This window comes from Pseudonaja textilis, chromosome 2 (assembly GCF_049901715.1).
Source record: "Pseudonaja textilis isolate UNSWEBS1 chromosome 2, rPseTex1.2, whole genome shotgun sequence".
Taxonomy (NCBI): Eukaryota; Metazoa; Chordata; class Lepidosauria; order Squamata; family Elapidae; genus Pseudonaja; species Pseudonaja textilis.
The window spans coordinates 131,893,388-131,912,195 of NC_141991.1; the positions used below are offsets into that span (position 1 = coordinate 131,893,388).

The following is an 18,808-nucleotide window of genomic DNA, read 5'->3' on the forward strand; positions in this document are numbered from 1 at the left end:
TACAGGTCCTTGATTGAAGGCAGGTTGGTAGTAATTGTTTTTTTCTGCAGTCCTAATTATCCTCTGAAGTCTGTATCTGTCCTGTTGGGTTGCAGAACCAAACCAGACAGTTATAGAGGTGCAGATGACAGACTCAATAATTCCTCTGTAGAACTGTATCAGCAGCTCTTTGGGCAGTTTGAGCTTTCTGAGTTGGCGCAGAAAGAACATTCTTTGTTGTGCTTTTTTAATGATATTTTTGATGTTATGTGTCCATACTAATCATAATTTGGGAACGCTTTGGATTTCTTTAATTTCATGCATCTTCCCGTGAGAGCATGCTTTCCACTTTATGGAGCTTTGGTCTGAATGATCCCGTCTTTCTTTTCAAGCTAAGGTGAGCCAGGAGAGATTTGACATTATGGCCTTACATGCTTTGCCACAGCTGGCAGCACAGGAGAGGATGGTAGATGATGGGGAAGGAAACGTTGAGGTAAGAGTTACAATTTCTGTTCTGGTGTGGAATTCTGGATTCTCTGTGTTGACTTTCTTGCAAATATAACCCAGCCTTTCCCCCCCCTGTTTCTTAAATTGAATCTTCTTGATAACTAATCAAAGAGAGAAGCAAACTGGAATGAACGAGAAACTCCCTAACAGTGAGGACAATTAACCAGTGGAACAGCTTGCTTCCAGAAATCGTGGGCACTCCATCACTGGATCTTTTTTAAAGAAGAGTCTAGACAGGCACTTATCTGAAATGGTATAGGTTCTCCTGCTGAGCAGGGGCTGGACTAGAAGACCTCCAAGGTCCCTTCCAGCTCATTCATTCTATTCTATCTCTGATAGGGAATAGCGAATTCTGCAGGCACAGAGATGCAGTTTTGACAACATAGCATCATCATCACGCCAGGCATTATATATTCTGTGCTCCATAACAGCACACCATGACATCATGCTGGCCACATGACCCCGGAAACATCTTTGGACAGTGCTGGCTGCACAGCCTTGAAACAGAAATGTGCACTGCTGCCCCCTATAGTCAGCAATGACTAGCAGAGTAAAATCTGCAGGGACTCCTACACTGACTATAGAGTAGGAGTGGTTGTCTCTTAGCTTTTGACATTTGGAGGGATCCATATCTATGCTTATACATGTGCAAGGTCACAAATGCTAGAAAGTTGGAAACATGAAACATGTGCCTGCTGGAATCTGGTGTGCTTTCAGACAAAACTATCAGTGTGCAAACACACGGTCTTATTCACAGATTTTTACTGAAAGCCCAGACACAGTTATTATCATTTTCTAACTATCCCACATTTTCTTATCATTTCATATAAGCTCTTTTTTCATTAGAAGTAAGGACCTATAGGAAATATTTATAATATATATGCAGGTCTTGAAATGTTAATAGGTCAAGAGGTGTAGGTAGTCCACAAAGCAAGTCCCTCATGTTTTTTTTTTAATTATTATGATTATTCTATCTCAAGAAGTCAAAAGTTAGAAAGGCTACACATTTCCCCCCAAACAACAGTTATATCTGTCCTTTGTTTCATCATCTCTAGGTCTGGAGGATTGAGAACCTGGAGTTGGTACAAGTGGACAAACAATGGCATGGATTTTTCTATGGTGGAGATTGCTATTTAATTCTGTACACCTATGAGTTGAAAAATAAGCCACATTACATACTTTACATCTGGCAGGTAGGTGTAGAATCTCAAATGTAAAGCTTCTAAACAGGTGTCCCAAAGGTGCTTTTTAAAAAGGCAACTGGACTTCCTTGTTTTTTCCTTGAAGACATTTCACTTCTCATTGAAGAAGCTTCTTCAGTTCTTGCTCTGAAGAAGCTTCTTGGATGAGAAGCGAAACATCTTAAAGGAAAAAACAAAAAAAGTCCAGTTGGTTTTTAAAAAAGCCTCTTTGAGACACCCATGCAATTTCTTTGAATTCAGACCAGGACTGAGTTGCCCATAGTTGATATCATTGAATTACACCTCAAGAGTTACTTATTGCTCATTCCAATTATTCCAAGTGGGTTTTGTTTGGGTAACAACCCATGAACCACACACCACAGGGATGTATTGATTGAAAGTGTTTTCTCTGCATTGAATAAAAAGGACATCTGCTAAGGGTTTGGGGTCATGAAAGACAAAAAAATGGAAGCATGGGCTTATGCACTGGATCTGGCTAGGCAATAAAACCTAGGCCTCAGAATATTTATATTGTGCTAAAATCTGCTATAAAGTGATTTGTTTCCTTGAACCCTCTCCGCATCTTCCTAGGTCCACAATATATATTAGCAGTTTCAACAGAATGTCCTCCATATAGATGGCACTGGACACTTTGATTTGAAGCCAGGCTGTTTAGGAACAGGCCCAGATCTTTATTTATGTCTGTCATTGCCTTGTTCCAACCCTCCCCCCTTTCCCCTCCCATGTTTTTAGCAGTGGAGGAGAAAATGTAAGGATAAATGTCAGTATTTCAGTGAGACAATTGATGTGAGGACAGGTTTGCTGATTTCATCATAGATGTCTCAGCTATGATGAAATCATAGAGACTGAGAATCGCCACAGACATCTCATCTCAGCGTTTTACAACTGAAATTTCAAAGCTAGCCAGGGATGTACTATTTGCTTGTGATGTAGATTTATATCATCTCTTGTGATTAATCCAAAATGTTAGTGCCTACTCTTATAAAAATCTGAATTCAAATCTTTCCATAACAAGCTTAGGTAGACAGGTAGAAATTTCACTTCAGAGGTGATATTCAGCAGGTTCTTTTTTTTTAATAATAAAGTTTTATTTGGGTTTTCACACATACAAAATAGAAGTAAAACATCTTTTTTGAAAATAGCATGGTCCCAGGTTGAAATTCTTTATACAGACACAAAACTCAATTTCATGCTCCTTTTTGTATTCTATTCCATATCTTATACTATTCTACATTTTCTATATAGTTTTTCCCCCTCTTTTAATTTTCTCAATTATATTTTGATTATCGCATCTCAATTCAAATAATTATATTTATACTTTTGTCTGTTCTGTTTCAATTTCATATTATCTTTTCTCATTAAACAAAGTTTCTCCTGTAGTTACTAATTGGAGAATGACACCTTTATATCTTTTAATTACATCCATTCAACTCTTACTTAAACTTCAATATATACCTTAAGGTTATGACATTCAATATAATACATAATATATAACTTCCAATCAAATTCTGCTGGTACATTCACCCTATAATACACCCTATATTCTTAAAAAAAAGATTATAAATATAAGTTATGATAAACCCTCATTCCATTCCAATTCAGTTCTATCATTAATAATCATTAACACCTTAACATCTTTAACACTTCTTTTCAATTAAATATCATACTTCCTTAAAGACACATATAATCTCCATAATTAATTTTTCTCTTATTTCTCTTCACATATGTTTTGTAAATCATTAAATATTCATTTTGTTACATTTATTTATTGACAAGCATTCTACTGATTTACGATAGCTATTTTATCAAACATTTCAATCATACATTGTTTCATATTTTCTAAAAATATTTCTGTTTCTAATATAACAATACTATCTTATGTACCTTTGCAGAATCCCTTTTTCCATTAAATTTTCACCCATTATCTCTAAATAGGCTCTGTTTCTCTATATTTTGTTTCTGTCCTTTACAACTTTTCCTTTCTTTCTTCCCTCTCTTCTTCTCCCTCCCCTTTTTACCCCCTTCTCTCTCTACTTCTGATTCTCTCTTCTGCATTTCCCTCTTCTGTTGCTTTCTGATTTTATATTTATTTTTCACTCTAATTTTGGGGGGAGTTGTTTTTCCCAATCTTAAATTTTCCATTCTCTTTCCCCCCTTTCCTATTTTCCCCACACCTAAGATTACTTGTTCATTAAAGATGGCTTCTTCTTTGTCGCAATCTTCTTGTTTTGCAGGCATTTCTTGTTGTTTCTCATAATTCAAAATCTCCATTTCTGAAAACTAAAATACAAAGCCAAAAGAACCTCTCCCTTCTTGTGCATCTTCTTTGCACTTTTTAAGTTCCATTTTCAGTTCTTCTAAAAGTGGAGCCATTTTAAACAGTTTTAAACAATCCCCTGATTGATTTAAGTCATTCACCAAAAATCCAGAAATCATCAAGTAATCCAAATGGTCCCAAATTATTTCTTCTTATTTCTTTTTCCACTTTCTCTTCCTGGGGTTTTTGTTGTGATATTTCAGTTAAAATGTATCTTTTGGAAGTCTTGTTGAGATTTTGCTGTAAGTTCTTTTTAATTCCAGGCAGTCTCCTCCCTTCCAGATCTTGCCCTTTTATTCTTTTGCTCTCCTTTCCTGTTTTCAAAAGCTTTTGATTATCCAGAAATCTTTATTATCTATTTGACTTTTTATTTTCAGCATTAAACGCCTATTAATGTCAAAGTGGATTTTTTTCCAATTTCTTGCTTAAGTCTCTTAGCTGTCAGTATAGGAAAAGGAGGAAAAAAACCCCAAATCTTTTCCCTTTTCTCTCTCCTTCACAGCTTAAAAATCTTCTTAGGGAACAATGTTATTGGGTTTTTTTAATAGTTTCAATTCCAGGGTACCTTATTTGTTGCTTTTGCTGTTTGACCTGGTCAACCAAAACTTCCTTTTCTTATCTTCCTCCTGCACATTCTTTTCCGGTTGAATTCTTCTTTGTGGTGGCCATTTCTGACCACTGCTACAACCGCCTTCGGGAAAGGGAGTAATGGCCAGCTGGGAAGGAGAGATGCAGCTCTCCTCAACCCTGCAGGCAGTTTCCCCCCTCTCACCACCTCTACGGGGTGGCTTAGCCCCGAAACCAGATGGCTCGGGGCGCTCCAGCAGTGAGCATGGATCGAAGCCTCGCAGAAACAAGGTTTTGGTCTGTCACCGAAGAAGCTCAAACCGGGATGTATTATTTGCTTGTGATGTAGATTTATATTATCTCTTGTGCTTAATCCAAAATGTTAGTGCCAACTCTTATAAAAATCTGAATTCAAATCTTCCCATAACAAGCTTAGGTAGACAGGTAGAAATTTCACTTCAGAGGTGATATTCAGCAGGTTCTGACCAGTTCTGGAGAACCGGTAGCGGAAATTTTGAGTAGTTTGGAGAACCGGCAAATACCACCTTTGACTGGCCCCACCCCATCTATTCCCTGCCTCCCAAGTCCCAGCTGATTGTCTGGGTCTTCTTTGGTTGCCCTGCCCAGGGGAACAGAGTCGGAAAGCAGGTTAGTGGGGTGGGGAGGGAATGGGGATTTTACACTATCCTTCCCCTGCCACGCCCACCAAACCACGCCCACAGAACCGGTAGTAAAAATTTCGAATCCCACCACTGTTTCACCTACATAAAACGTTTTGTGAAATAAATTAGACAGAGGGATCCTGATGTTACAGTCAGACAGAGACGATAGGGCTAAATGAAGATTTGAACCCAGATCACTCCAGTCTACTTCTAAGACTGCTAATGAGACATACAAGTGGTGATTCTTAACCAATGCATACTGTAACTGTAAGACGACAATAGCGGCTACAATTCCTTCCCAATTAAACCATATGATGTTTTTCCTATTTTATCCAGGGACGTCATGCAACAGTAGATGAGCTGGCAGCCTCGGCTTATCTTGCAGTACAAATGGATCAGCAATTCAATGGGGAACCTATGCAAGTTCGAGTGAATATGGGCAAGGAGCCACGTCACTTCCTGGCCATCTTCAAAGGCAAGCTTGTTATCTTTGAGGTAGGAAACAGGGTTATATCTACTCTCCCACAAAAACACCGCATCCAATTTTGGTCACCACACTATAAAAAAAGATGTTGAGACTCTAGAAAAAGTACAAAGAAGAGCAGCCAGGATGATTAGGGGACTGGAGACTAAAACATATGAAGAACGGTTAAAGGAACTGGGCATGGCTAGTCTAGTGAAGAGAAGGACCAGGGGAGACATGATAGTGGTCTTCCAATATTTGAGGGGCTGCCACACAAGGAAGGGGTCAAGCTATTTTCTAAAGCGCCTGTAAGCGAGACAAGGAATAATGGATAGAAACTGAATAAGAAGAGATTTAACTTGGAAATAAGGAGAAACTTTCTGACAGTGAGAACAATCAACCCATGGAATAGCTTGCCCTCGGAAGTTGTGGGAGCACCATCACTTGAGACTTTCAAGAAGAGATTGGATTGCCATTTGTCAGAAAAGGTGTAGGGTCTCCTGCTTGGGCGGGGGGTTGGACTACTTGACCTACAAGGTCCCTTCCAACTCTGTTAATCTGTAAATCTGTAAATTTGATACGCAGCAATGACGATACCAACAGAAGATAAATATTACATTTACCGCAAAGATCTGACATTCAGAGAAAATTGGTGCAAGATGCTTATTCATTGGCTTTTTCTTGCCACCGAGCTGATTGCCAAAATAGATAACTCATGCTCAAAAACTGCTGGAAATGCAATAATCAGGCTGGATCACTTTTTGTCCACAGTGACACATTTTGTACAAAGTTCAAAGACGGTGGAAGATTGAAATAAATTTTGAATGCTGGCTTCTCCCTCTCACCACTAATTTTCTTGTTAAGCAATTTCTGAAAAAAGTATACAGAATTGGCTCTACAGATGATAAAAGATATTAGGTTACTTTATGCGTCTTACTGAAAATTATAATTCCTTTTCTAGAAGAAAGGCAGACTAAGATTTGTGGGCATGCTTCGATGTCAAGAACTAACCTTTTATTTAAATAACTAACCTTGTACCCCATCTACAGCTCATTTTTCCTAACATAATACTTTAAACAAAATCAGATTTTGTCTGATTCAAGGTAATAAGGATAGGCTTCCTCTAGCTTGGCTAGAAACTCCCACAAACTACTTATTCAGATGGGTGATTTTTAATTACATTGCGTGCCAACACTCATTTAATTTGATTTTGACAATGACTTTTAAGCAGTGGACGGTAAGATTGGAGTTGACATTTTATCCCCAGTGAGCTGCTATATTTTGGGGTTGTTTTTTTTTGGCTTAGTTTTATCCTATGGAAAAGCTATGGAAAAAAACTAAATCTGAGATAAGATTTGCATCTAGGGCTAGGGTTAGCAATTCCTGAAATCGAATTTAGAATAAGCATGACATTTAAATTCAAGTTTGAGATTGTGTGTATAGTGAACATATTACATTTTCTTTTTGCTTAGTTTTAAGCATAGAAAAAACTATGGGACAAATATATTCTGAGAAAAATATCCTGTAGTTAGGCTTAGGATAACCTGAATTCTAAGGATTGTGATGGTTAGATTTGGGGTGCTTTTTAATATTCAACACAAGAATCTCACATTTCCCTTTTTGCTCACCTTTCCTTCAAGGGAAAAGCTATGAGAAAAAGACATTCTAATAGAACATCTCCTCATAATTACAACATGTCCTAAGGTCAAGAATTCACATCAACCAAATAAAAAAGGTGGTTGGGGTTTTTTTGAATAAAGAGTCTGTTTCGTGATTCTGTTCAGCCTGGGTCAGAACAGGAATATTGCATCCAATTTTGGAAACCAAATTGGATGCAATATAAAATATAAACATATTGGATGCAATATAAAAAAAGATGTTGAGATTTTTGAAAGAGTGAAGAGAAGAGCAATAAAAATGATTCAGAGGAAATCATAAAACATGATTGCAGGAACTGGGTATGTCCTGTCTCTGAAAATAACTAGGGGAGCAGTGTTCCAATATTCGAGGGGCTTTTACAAAGAATATACAAAGAATAGGTCAACCTATTTTCCAAAACACCAGAAGTCAAAATAGGAAGCGATGGATGGAAATTAATCAAGGAGAGAAGCAACCTAGAACTAAGGAGAAATTTCCTAGCAGTACGAACAATCAACCAATGGAATATGGCTTGCCTTCAGAAATTGTGAGTGCTCCATCACTGAAGGCTTTCAAGAAGAGACTGGACAGCCATTTGCCTGAAATGGTGTCTCCTGCTTGAGCAGGGAGCTGGACTAGATGATCTCCAAGGTCCCTTCCAACTCTATTATTCTATGTCTAGAAACTGATAATGAGAGGAAAATCAGCCCTTAGGTTAGACTTTCCTGAGTCTAGAATCAAACAAGTGTCACAGTCAAATTCAGGGTGCCATAATATTGATAATTGGAAGCCGTACCTTTCTATTTTGATTCAATTGGAAACCTATGGAAACAGCCACCCTGAGGAAACTGTGAACGTATAGTTAGGATTAGAAGTCTTTGAAGTCCTGACTGAAAATAACTTTTTGACAACTAGGGTGGGGTGCCTTTTTAAATATAATGGGCCTCATCTGTTTCCATTTTATCTCACTTTTTCTGCAGGGAAAAACATTCTGAGGTGGAAAATCTGTCCTTAGAGTTAGGTTTCCTTAAAGTCTGAACTCAACACAATTGTGACTGCTAGGTTCAGAGTAAGTTTTAATGGACAGTGGGATTCTTCAATTTTCATTTTGATTCAGTTTTCTTCCTGTGGGAGGAAAAACAACAAGACAAACAAATAAATAAAAACAAATCCAACCCCTAGTCAAATAAAACCTGCAATTTTAGGTAGCATGAGGCTTCTCTGAAAATGATCATGAGAGAAATACCGGATGACATTTTATGGATAATGAGCTTTTTGCTTTTTGATTCTCTTTTGCTCCTGGACAGAAACAGTGAAAAAAAGCTATTCAGTATAAAAGAAATGGCATGGTTACCCTCAGGTTAGGTGCCCCTGACATTCAGGCTTCAAATGAGATCGAGAGATAGCAACAATTGTTTCTTGTAAAATTGGGGGAAATCTCTGGGTAAAAACCTCTGCTTAGGCCTCAGCTTTATTTATTTATTTATTTTATTGTATTTGACAATTACTTACAAGATAAATAGGTATAAGTAAAAACATAGTTATGAATACATGCGTTCCAGAATGAGTCTTGTGTCTTTTCCGTTCTGTCATGACTGCAGGAGAGGCAGGTTTTCCAAAGAGGTTGCATAAATACATCTGGGTTGACGCAAACAGAAATAAGTTATTTTCAAGATTTTCACATATGGCAGGACAAGAAGCAAAAGATGGAAATTAATCAAGGAGAGAACAAGCCTAGAACCAAGGCGAAATTTCCTGACAGTGAGAACAATTAATCAGTGGAATGGCTTGCCTTTAGAAGTCCAACACCAGAGGTTTTTAAGAAAAGATGGGACAGCCATTTGTCTGAAATAGTAGGGGTTGGACTAGAAGACCTCCAAGGACCCTCCGAACTCTGTTATTCTGTTATTAAATAATTTATTGAATGCCTGAGACAAATACAGGAAAGCAACAAACTCAGTGTTTCCCGTTCTTGCCTATGAATGTCTATGTTGAGGAAGATACTAAAGAAGTAGAAAGGCAATGATTTGTTCAGATTAAAAGATTTTATTATGAACAGGACAGCATTAAAAAAAATTTTTTTTACTCTTTTGCTACCCAGTCCATTCCCTTCACACTTCACTGCTTTCAATACCTTCAAATAAACAAAAGAATTAGGAAAACAAAAGGGAATTTTGAGAATCTGAAAAATCTTACAATTCATAATACTCAACATTTGTTAGGCACAGTGAAATATAATAAAATGTGTCTCAGAATCTGAACAACTCAAAGATAATATGATTAAATGGATGCAAAAGTTGAATATGCTAATAGAGGCAGAGCAGTGGCAACAGAAAAAGTATTAAAATTATAAAATTTAAGATATCTTACCGTGTTTCTCATATAATAAGGCTGGGTCTTATTTTTTTTTGAGCCCCGAAAAAATGGCTAGGCCGTCTTTTCAGGGGTAAATTAATTCCCCCCCCCCTTGCATCTTCAGACGGGCGGGCGGCGATGGCTTGGATGTTGACCTCAGCGTTGGTGGGGCACTTCGTATCGGGGTCAATGCAGGCAGCACCATATCCGGGTGTGCCACAAAAGTACTTCCTAATGGCAAGCCCCCCCCCACCATTCCCCCCCCATTTCTCATGTTTTAATATGGGCCTTAATTTGGGGGGGAGGGGCTTAATTTCATTTCATGCCTATAAAACATGCTGGGACTTCCTATCGGGGGAGGCCATATTGTTGGCCGTATTGTTGATATAGATATTCCAGTTACAGTTGTTAAAATTAGCAGCTCTGTTTCCCTGAAATGTTGGGAATACAATAAACAGATTAGACCTTTCTTCCATATATGGTGACAATGTTGCATAATTCCAATGACATTGGAAAATAAGTCATCACAGAAAATTTTTGAAAGTCATAATATTGTTCCATCCTGAAATATTTTTCTATAAAATTTTAATTGATTGTGTGTCATCAAGTCAATGCTGATCCTTAGTTACTACTCAGATTTTCTCTAGAATAACCTAACCTGGTCCTTCAAGTCTTCCAGCGATTGCATGATGAATGAAAATTACTCAGCCAGTTTTAACCTGAACAAAATTTCAGATCATCCTGGTAACAAAAGTCTAAATTACATGGTGTCTTTCAGACGTTTCAGCCTACAACTCCCAGAATCCTTTGCCATCAGCTGTGCTGATGGGAGTTGATCAAAAAACAACTGGAGGGTGCCTTTTGCATCAGGGAATTGGTTTGCAGCAAAGTTGGTTTGTTCTGCCTTTTTGTCCCATTCTCTGCAGGGCGGGACATCCAGGAAAGACAGAAATGAATTGGAACCCCCGGTGAGGCTCTTCCAGATCCGTGGAATAGAGACTTTCAACAGAAAAGCAGTGGAAGTGCCATCTTCTGCTGCGTCTCTCAATTCCAACGATGTCTTCTTGCTTAAGACACAGGGACACCATTACCTATGGTATGGCAAGGTGAGACCAAGAGGTTTAGGAGTTGGAAAGAATTTCTACATTAGCCTTCCATTAACTTCCAAGTCATTATGACATTATGGCCTTTATTTTGCTACTAGCTCGATACCAGTGCTTCGCTATGAAACTATGTGGTCGGGTTTCGTTTTTGGGGGGGAGAATAAAGGGGAAAAATTCTGCCTCTGCCTACCAGCATCCATCTGGCTAGCATCCTGTCAGTGTGTAAGAGAGTTCAGGGCTGTTTGGAAACTGAAATAGTATTTGCTGTGTGAGCAAAAAGGAGACAGCAAGGAGCTTGGGCGTGGCTTAGCTCAACTGTTCTGTACTAAAGCTGCTTGGTGCTGAGAAACTAAAACTGAAACGGAAACTCCTCTCCTCTGCTTGTGTTTTGCATTTGGAACAGATTTCTTTTCAGGTGGGGAGGGGGAGTAGAATTCCTTAGCATGAGAGAGTGTTAATAATAATATATGAAGTACCAATGCTCTGATGGTCATTTCGAAAAATCTTTTCTTAGTGAGCACCTAGAAGCTAAGAGGAACATACATGCCAAATTTCAAGTTGTAGGCTTTAAAAAGGTTCTGGAGATTTTAGAGATTTTGTGTGAGTGGTATTTCGCTTTTATATATAGAGATTCTACATCAGAAGGAAAAGTGTGCTTTCGTACATGCACAATGAACATAAAATGGTTATTTGGCATGCAGAATCTAGGTTTTTAGGAAAGAGGGAGAATTCATTGGTTTTTATTTAAGAAAGTTTGAGAGGAGATGAAACTGGGTAGTATTTCTATTCAATGGCTCTACTTCTTCCCCCCACTTCTGTGGTTTTCATGGCAGGGTTCTAGTGGAGACGAACGAGAAATGGCTAAGGAGCTGGCTGATATTATCTGTGACGGACTTCAAGAGACTGTGGCTGAGGGACAAGAACCAGCTGAATTTTGGGAGCTGCTCGGAGGCAAAGCCCCTTATTCAAGTGATAAAAAGTAATGACTTCTATTTTTCCCCCCCCCCTCTTTTAATGACCCCATAATCCCTTGCATTGGGGTAGAATCAGGGCAACTGTATGGAGCTGAGTGTTTACTGGCTGGATGCCCTTCCTGTCACCAATGCAGAGTTCGCAGCAGATATTTTCACGTTGTGCCCAGAGAGAAAAATATCTGCTGCTATCTAGGATCGAACTCACAGCCTCCTCATTGTGAGGCAAGAGCTCCACATCTAGGCCACTGAAACACTCTAGTGATTTTTATCTCAATCATTAATATTTTGGCCTTCTTCAGAATGTTCACTAAGTGTGAAATCTAGTGTGAAATCTTCCAAAGAGGCCATTTTTTAATTTTATAGGGTCTTTAACTCATAAGCCTGAAATTATTTCTATAGCTACTAGTTATTGTTGCATAATTTTTTGAGTTAAATGTTTACGTCTGAATTTGTGCATTTGTGCACTGACTCAAATATTTAAGTATATTTTACTGGAAACCTGACACATTGATTTTAAGGATTCGGTAGCACTTTTGAAAGATAAATGGTAAAAGACAAGCAAGAACTAAGTGATGAAATGTAAAAAGTACAGCTGAATTAAGAACTTTTTAAAATTATTCCATTGGCAGGATCTTCCCGCTAGAGTTCTACTCAAAAAAAACCTCTAACTAAAAAAAAGAAGGACCATCCAGAGTAGATTTTTGAGGGACTCTGAGACTGCAAGGAAAACAGAAAAGCTTCACTAGGTGAAAAGCTTCCCCCAGATGCGGTAAACTATTCCATCCATGAGAGATTTCTGCTAGATACAAACTAATATAAATAAAGAGGTCAGAGAAAGAGTCAGCTGATCTGAGGCTTTGTCATCCAGCCTCCATCCATACAATTTTGGAGCCTGTGTAAGTGAGACCTAGAGCAAGTGGGGTGTCAGCCTTGGAAGCCATTTTTTCCTTGGAAGCTTTGAGGCTGCCACATTCAGTGCTTGGGAATTTGGGAGTGGGGATTTCATAGTGGGGTAGAAGACTGGACACAACAACATTCTTTCTCAGAGAGTCAAGGACATGTCACCCTGCACCTGGAGGGGAGTGACTGGGGGTTGGATGTCTCCAGTTGGGATGAGGATTTGATTGGGTCATGTGATGGATTGATGGGTGTAAGGGATGGATCTTTGATTTCTCTTTTGGGAAGGGAAAGCCCGGAACTCTCAGATTCGGGTTTTCCCAGATGTGCCAAGATGATAACTCTAATAAAATGGAACTTTGTGGAACGGTTTGTCTCAGAGTTTATTGGTTTGGACTTGGTTAGTTGGAACACTGACAAGGGGAGGATTTGTGGCTCTCTAGATGTTGTTGAGGATGTTTCCAAGGTTCGTTATCTATTTATTTATTTTGCAGAATTGGCTGGATCTGCAGGGACAGTTTAGCAACCTCAGTGGTTAGCCACCTTGAAGGATCTAGATCATCTAATCCATCTTTGTCTTGCAGACTGCAGCAAGAGATTCCTGCTCACCCTCCACGGCTTTTTGAATGCTCCAACAAAACTGGACGTTTTGTGGTCATTGAGATAACTGACTTTACTCAAGATGATCTGAGTGAAAGTGATGTTATGCTGCTGGATACTTGGGACCAGGTGATATTAGGGAGCAGGAGAACCTCCTTATGTTCAACCTCTATCATTTTTTTTAAGATGTGCTGTAGTTCTTATATCTGATACCTCCATGTTTTAATCTTGCTGATTAGAAAGTTAAAGGCAGTTTTGGACACTTTAGTTCCCTTTAGCTTTGGTCAGTTGAGTTACATTCTAAGATAGATGAAAGATAGATGATAGGTAGAAGATAGATACATGGATACATAAATAATTTAGCAGTTGAGGAGAAAATTTAGCTAAAAGCAGAAAAACAAAACTACGAACTCCAATGTTCAAATATTCCCATCTAGAGCAGGGGTCTCCAACCTTGGCCACTTTAAGACTGGTGGACTTCAGCTCCCAGAGTTCCTCAGCCAGCTTGGCTGAGGAACTCTGGGAATTGAAGTCCACAAGTCTTAAAGTGGCCAAGGTTGAAGACCCCTGATCTAGAGCATGCAACGTGCTTCACTCCACTGAAGCTAAATGCAAGGAGCTTTGTAATGTACCTCTGTTTCACTAAAATGTCATGTCACAAGATATATTGATGGCTACTGGCTTGGATGGACGAGGGAACTCACAAAATCTTGGAGGATTAAGCCTTTAATGAATATTTATGTTAAGGACAGTTTTCAAATGCCAGATATTTAGAAAGGGATGGAAAGGGAGGTGGGTTAGCCTGACCCAGAATCAACCTCATGCTCAAAATGTTAAGCTTCTATGATAACAAAAACAGCTTTTCTGACATAGGCTTCATGAAGGACAAATAGGATATAGAATGAAAATAGCCATACCACATTGCACTTCTAGATAACTGGGTTAATATATCCATAACTGTTTAGGGCAGGGTATAGCTGTCACTGTAGTTCTGTGCTTCTAAAGTTGTACAAGAGCAGCTGATAGACTCTAGGAAGAAAGGTGGAGCTCCTATATTTGACTTTAAACTTTTCATTTAGTGACCATTCAAAGTTACAACAGCACTGATAAAAGTGACTTATGAGCAGTTTTCACACTAACAACCATTGTAGTATCCCCATGGTCACATGATCAAAATTTCAATCAATCAATCAAATGTTGGTTGTCAATGCACAACATTTGGCCACTGGCTTGCATTTGTGATGGTTGCAATGTCTCAGGGTTGCATGATCTCCTTTTGTGACCTTCTGACCAGCAAAGTCAATGGGGAAGCCAGGTTCGCTTAACAACCGTGTGACTAATTTAACAGCTATAGTGAGTCACTTCACAACTGTGGCAAGGAAGGTCATAAAAATGGGGCAAAACTCACTTAACAACGGTCTCACTTAGCAACAGACACTTTGGGCTGAATTGTGATCGTAAGTCCAGGACTACCTGCAGTCTGACATCGTATGGAAATTTCTGTACAGTCAATGCAAACTAGGTTTTGAAGCAAGCAGTAGGGCAAAGATAGTCCCTGCTTGTGATTCTTTAAAGCCTCCATATCTTTCCTTGTAGTGGCCGTCAGCATCTGCCACATAATTTTATTTTTATTTATTTATTAAATGTATATGCCACCCATCTCACTTCAGGGAACAGTGATGGGATTCAATTTTTTTTTACTACCAGTTCTGCGGGCATGGCTTGGTGGGCGTGGCTTGGTGGGCATGACAGGGGAAGGATACTGTAAATTCCCCATTCCCCACCCCACTAACCTGCTTTCCAGCTCCGTTCTCCTGTGCAGGGCAACAAAAGAAGACCCAGCCGATCAGCTGGGATGCAGGAGGCAGAGAAAAGATGAGGGGCAGGGGCCAGACAGAGGTGGTATTTGCTGGTTCTCTGAACTACTCAAAATTTCTGCCACTGGTTCTCCAGAACTGGTCAGAACCTGCTGAATGCCACCTCTGTCAGAGAATGAATGAATGATTCAGAAAAGGAAAAAATGTTGTTTCAAAGAATTGTGCTAGGCTTGTATCTCCACATTCTAGAACAGTTTCTTTGGAAATGAATTTGAATGATATGATATGGCCCTGCTCCCTAGGTTTAAGAGAAGGCCAACATATCCTTTCACGAGAGTTCAAAACTGATGGCCCTTCAGCTAAATTTGAACAACTGACTGGAAAAATATTAAACTTGGGGAAAGTATTTTTATGGATGGGAATGAGGAAACTTGTGGCCCCTTCAGATTTTCCTCCAATCTCAACATGGGGTAGCTAGATAGATGTGGGACTTAAACGGGAATAAGGTGAGGAAGGGAGGGAAAAAATAGCCTGAATCCATTTTATGTGTGTGGGTTCAGCAAACTCTCACTCAATTGTGCTATTTATCCAAAGGGTCACTTTGAGATTTATTTCAATGTTTCAACAAACACAATGGGATTTTAACACAATTGGTAATTGATACAATACTAGGAATTGGTCTCATATGTTTATATCACCAACCTCACCACTTCCTAATTTAAATGCTGTTAGTGTATCCACATTTATTTTTTATTTTTTATTTTATTTATTTGTCAATTGTTTACGAGATAATAAGTAAAAGTGTATACATAATTATGAATACATGAAATGAGTACATATAAGAAAAATGAAAGAAAAATAAAAGAAACAATAGGACAGGGACGGTAGGCACATTGGTGCGCTTATGCACGCCCCCTACAGACCTCTTAGGAAAGGGGTGAGGTCAATAGTAGACAGTCTAAGGTTAAAGTTTTTGGGGTTTGGGGAAGAAACTACAGAGTCGGGTAGAGTATTCCAGACATTGACCACTCTGTTGCTGAAGTCGTATTTCCTGCAATCAAGCTTGGTGCGGTTAACCTTGAGTTTGTATCTGTTGTGTGCTCTTGTGTTGTTATGGTTGAAGCTGAAGTATTCATTGACAGGTAGGACATTGCAATGTATGATTTTATATACCATGCTTAAATCAGACCGAAGACGGCGTAATTCAAGGTTTTCTAGTTCTAGAATTTCAAGTCTGGTGGCATAAGGTATTCTACAACGAGTAGAGGAGTGGAGAACTCTTCTTGTGAAATATTTCTGGATTTTCTCAATTGTGCTAATATCAGATACGTAATGTGGGTTCCAGACTGATGAGCTGTATTCGAGTATTGGTCTAGCAAATGTTTTGTATGCTCTAGTTAGTAGTGTGATATTACCAGAGAAAAGCTACGTAAGATTAGGTTAACAACTCTTAATGCCTTTTTGGCTATGTAGTTGCAGTGGGCACTAGCACTTAGATCATTAGAGGTGAGTATTCCAAGGTCCTTTACGAGCTTGGATCATCAACAAGATCTTGACTATTCAGCTTGTATTTTATTTTCGGATTTTTTTTGCCAATATGTAAGACAGCATTTATTTGTTGAGATTTGAAGTTGCCATTTGTTTGACCATTCTGATACACAGTCAAGATCTTTTGAAGGGTAGCAGTATTGTCTGTGGTATTGAACAGCTTTACATCATCAGCGAAAAGAACGCAGTTGCTCTTAATATGATCACAGAGGTCATTTATGTAGAGTATGAAGAGAGTTGGTCCTAGAACACTGCCTTGTGGGACACCACTATTGACAGGTACAGAATTTGATAGGACACTCCCAATTTTGACCATTTGTTGTCTGTTTGACAGGAATGCTTCTATCCAGTTATGCAGTTGTCCAGAGATACCATAGGATTTTATTTTTAGTAGTAGTTTGTCATGTACCACTGAATCAAAGGCTTTACAGAAGTCTATGTAGATTGCATCTATTGTTTTGCCCTGATCAAGTTGTGTAGTCCATATGTTTTTGCAGTGTAAGAGTTGCAGATTACAGGATAGTTTTTTTCTGAAACCAAATTGTTTATTGGAGAGTAGGTTGTTTGTCTCTAAGTGGAGGATGATGGATTGGTTAATAATTGATTCCATGACTTTACAGGTGACGCAGCATAAGGAGATTGGTCTGTAATTTTCAACTAGGCAAGGGTCTCCCTTTTTGAAGATGGGGATGACTGTGGCTTGTGACCATAGGTTAGGCAAGGAACTGGTCCTGAAAGATTTTTCAAAGATTATGCTTAGAGGTTTGGCTATGGCAGTGGATAACTTTTTTAAGAAATAGGCATGTATTCCATCCGGTCCAATAGATAGGGATGGTTTTAGATTGCGTAGTGCTTTTTCAACATTGTCTTCTGTAAAATCGATATGTATTAGATCACTGTAGTTATCTGTGGTTCGGCTAGGAAATGCTGGGCATGATCCATTGCTGTTTACAAATACTGAGCCAAAAATGTGTTAAAGATGTTGGCTTTAATGGTGTCGTCGTTGTAGTCTTTACCATTAGGTCCTATCAGGGGTGGGATGGACCTTGAATCTTTTAGTTTGTTGTTTACAAAATTGTAAAAAGCATCGGTGGAATTGGTGCTTAGAAGGTTTTCCTCTTGTTTAATGTGATAATTGGTGCATTCGGTCTTTATTTGGTGGCATAAATTTTTGTATCGGCTTTTGAAATTGGCAACGTGACCAGATTTGTTTTTCCGCCAGAGTGATCTCTTTTTGGATTGAAGTTTCCTTATTGTTATGGGCAATCTGTTTTTTTGTTTTGTTTTGGGAGTAGTTGTTGGTACATATAGTTTGATGACTCTTGTGCTCCCTTTTGTGCCTTTTAATAAAATGTGTTAGTTAGAAGAGATGTTACCAGATTCTTCTTCTTTTTTTTTACTACAATGGACTACTGTAAACTCTTCCTACAGCACTAGTCGTAAAACTCAACAGATTTTAAAACTCACGTCTAGTTAGAGTCTTGTTTCAGCGCAAGAGTCTTGTTTCAGTCTTGTTTTACCATTTCCAATCTAAAAGTTTCGTCTTTTGCTCAAGTTACCTGAAAACTGCTGCTCGTCTTCTCCCCTTTCACCCTCCTCAGGTGTTCATATGGGTTGGCAAAGAAGCCAACGAAGTTGAGAAGAAAGAGGCACTGGCAACTGCTCAGGCATATCTGCAAACCCACCCTAGTGGGCGGGAGGTTGATACTCCCATCCTAGTGATTAAGCAAGGTTTTGAACCGCCCAACTTCACTGGCTGGTTCCTGGCTTGGGATCCTAACAAATGGAGCGTAAGTGAAAACTACAGTATATCTAAAACACATAGTTTCTTATTTTCTGAGGATTATGACCTCAGCCTTGGAATTGTTCTGACCAAGGCTTCCTGAGACAGTAACAATCACACGCTGTTCCCCAAAACCATTTTTTTTATTTCAACGTCTGTGATTTATATGCATTCACAGCCGATATTGAGTCCCAAACAGTTTATGAATAGTCCAACAGAAGTTTGCCACAGTCTTTTGGGATAAGGCTGATAAGCATCCACCTTTATCTCCCTTGAAATGCTGCCAACGATTAAATTGCCAATTAGCTGTACAAGGCCAAACGGAACACAAAGTCGACACAAAGCTTCAGATTTTAAACCAACCAGGATGAACAAAGTTGCTTCCTGCAAAGGCTC

General features: G+C 38.9%; 1 protein-coding gene across 1 annotated transcript in view; it reads left to right on the plus strand.

The window, feature by feature from the left end:
- Positions 1–18,808, plus strand: part of AVIL (advillin) — a 45,657-nt gene that overhangs the window by 23,196 nt on the left and 3,653 nt on the right. The window contains exons 11-17 of the mRNA XM_026714715.2: positions 372–472; positions 1,542–1,679; positions 5,571–5,729; positions 10,617–10,796; positions 11,627–11,772; positions 13,249–13,393; positions 18,231–18,419. Coding sequence (XP_026570500.2) covers positions 372–472; positions 1,542–1,679; positions 5,571–5,729; positions 10,617–10,796; positions 11,627–11,772; positions 13,249–13,393; positions 18,231–18,419 — 1,058 coding nt within the window. The remainder of the gene's footprint in view (positions 1–371; positions 473–1,541; positions 1,680–5,570; positions 5,730–10,616; positions 10,797–11,626; positions 11,773–13,248; positions 13,394–18,230; positions 18,420–18,808) is intronic.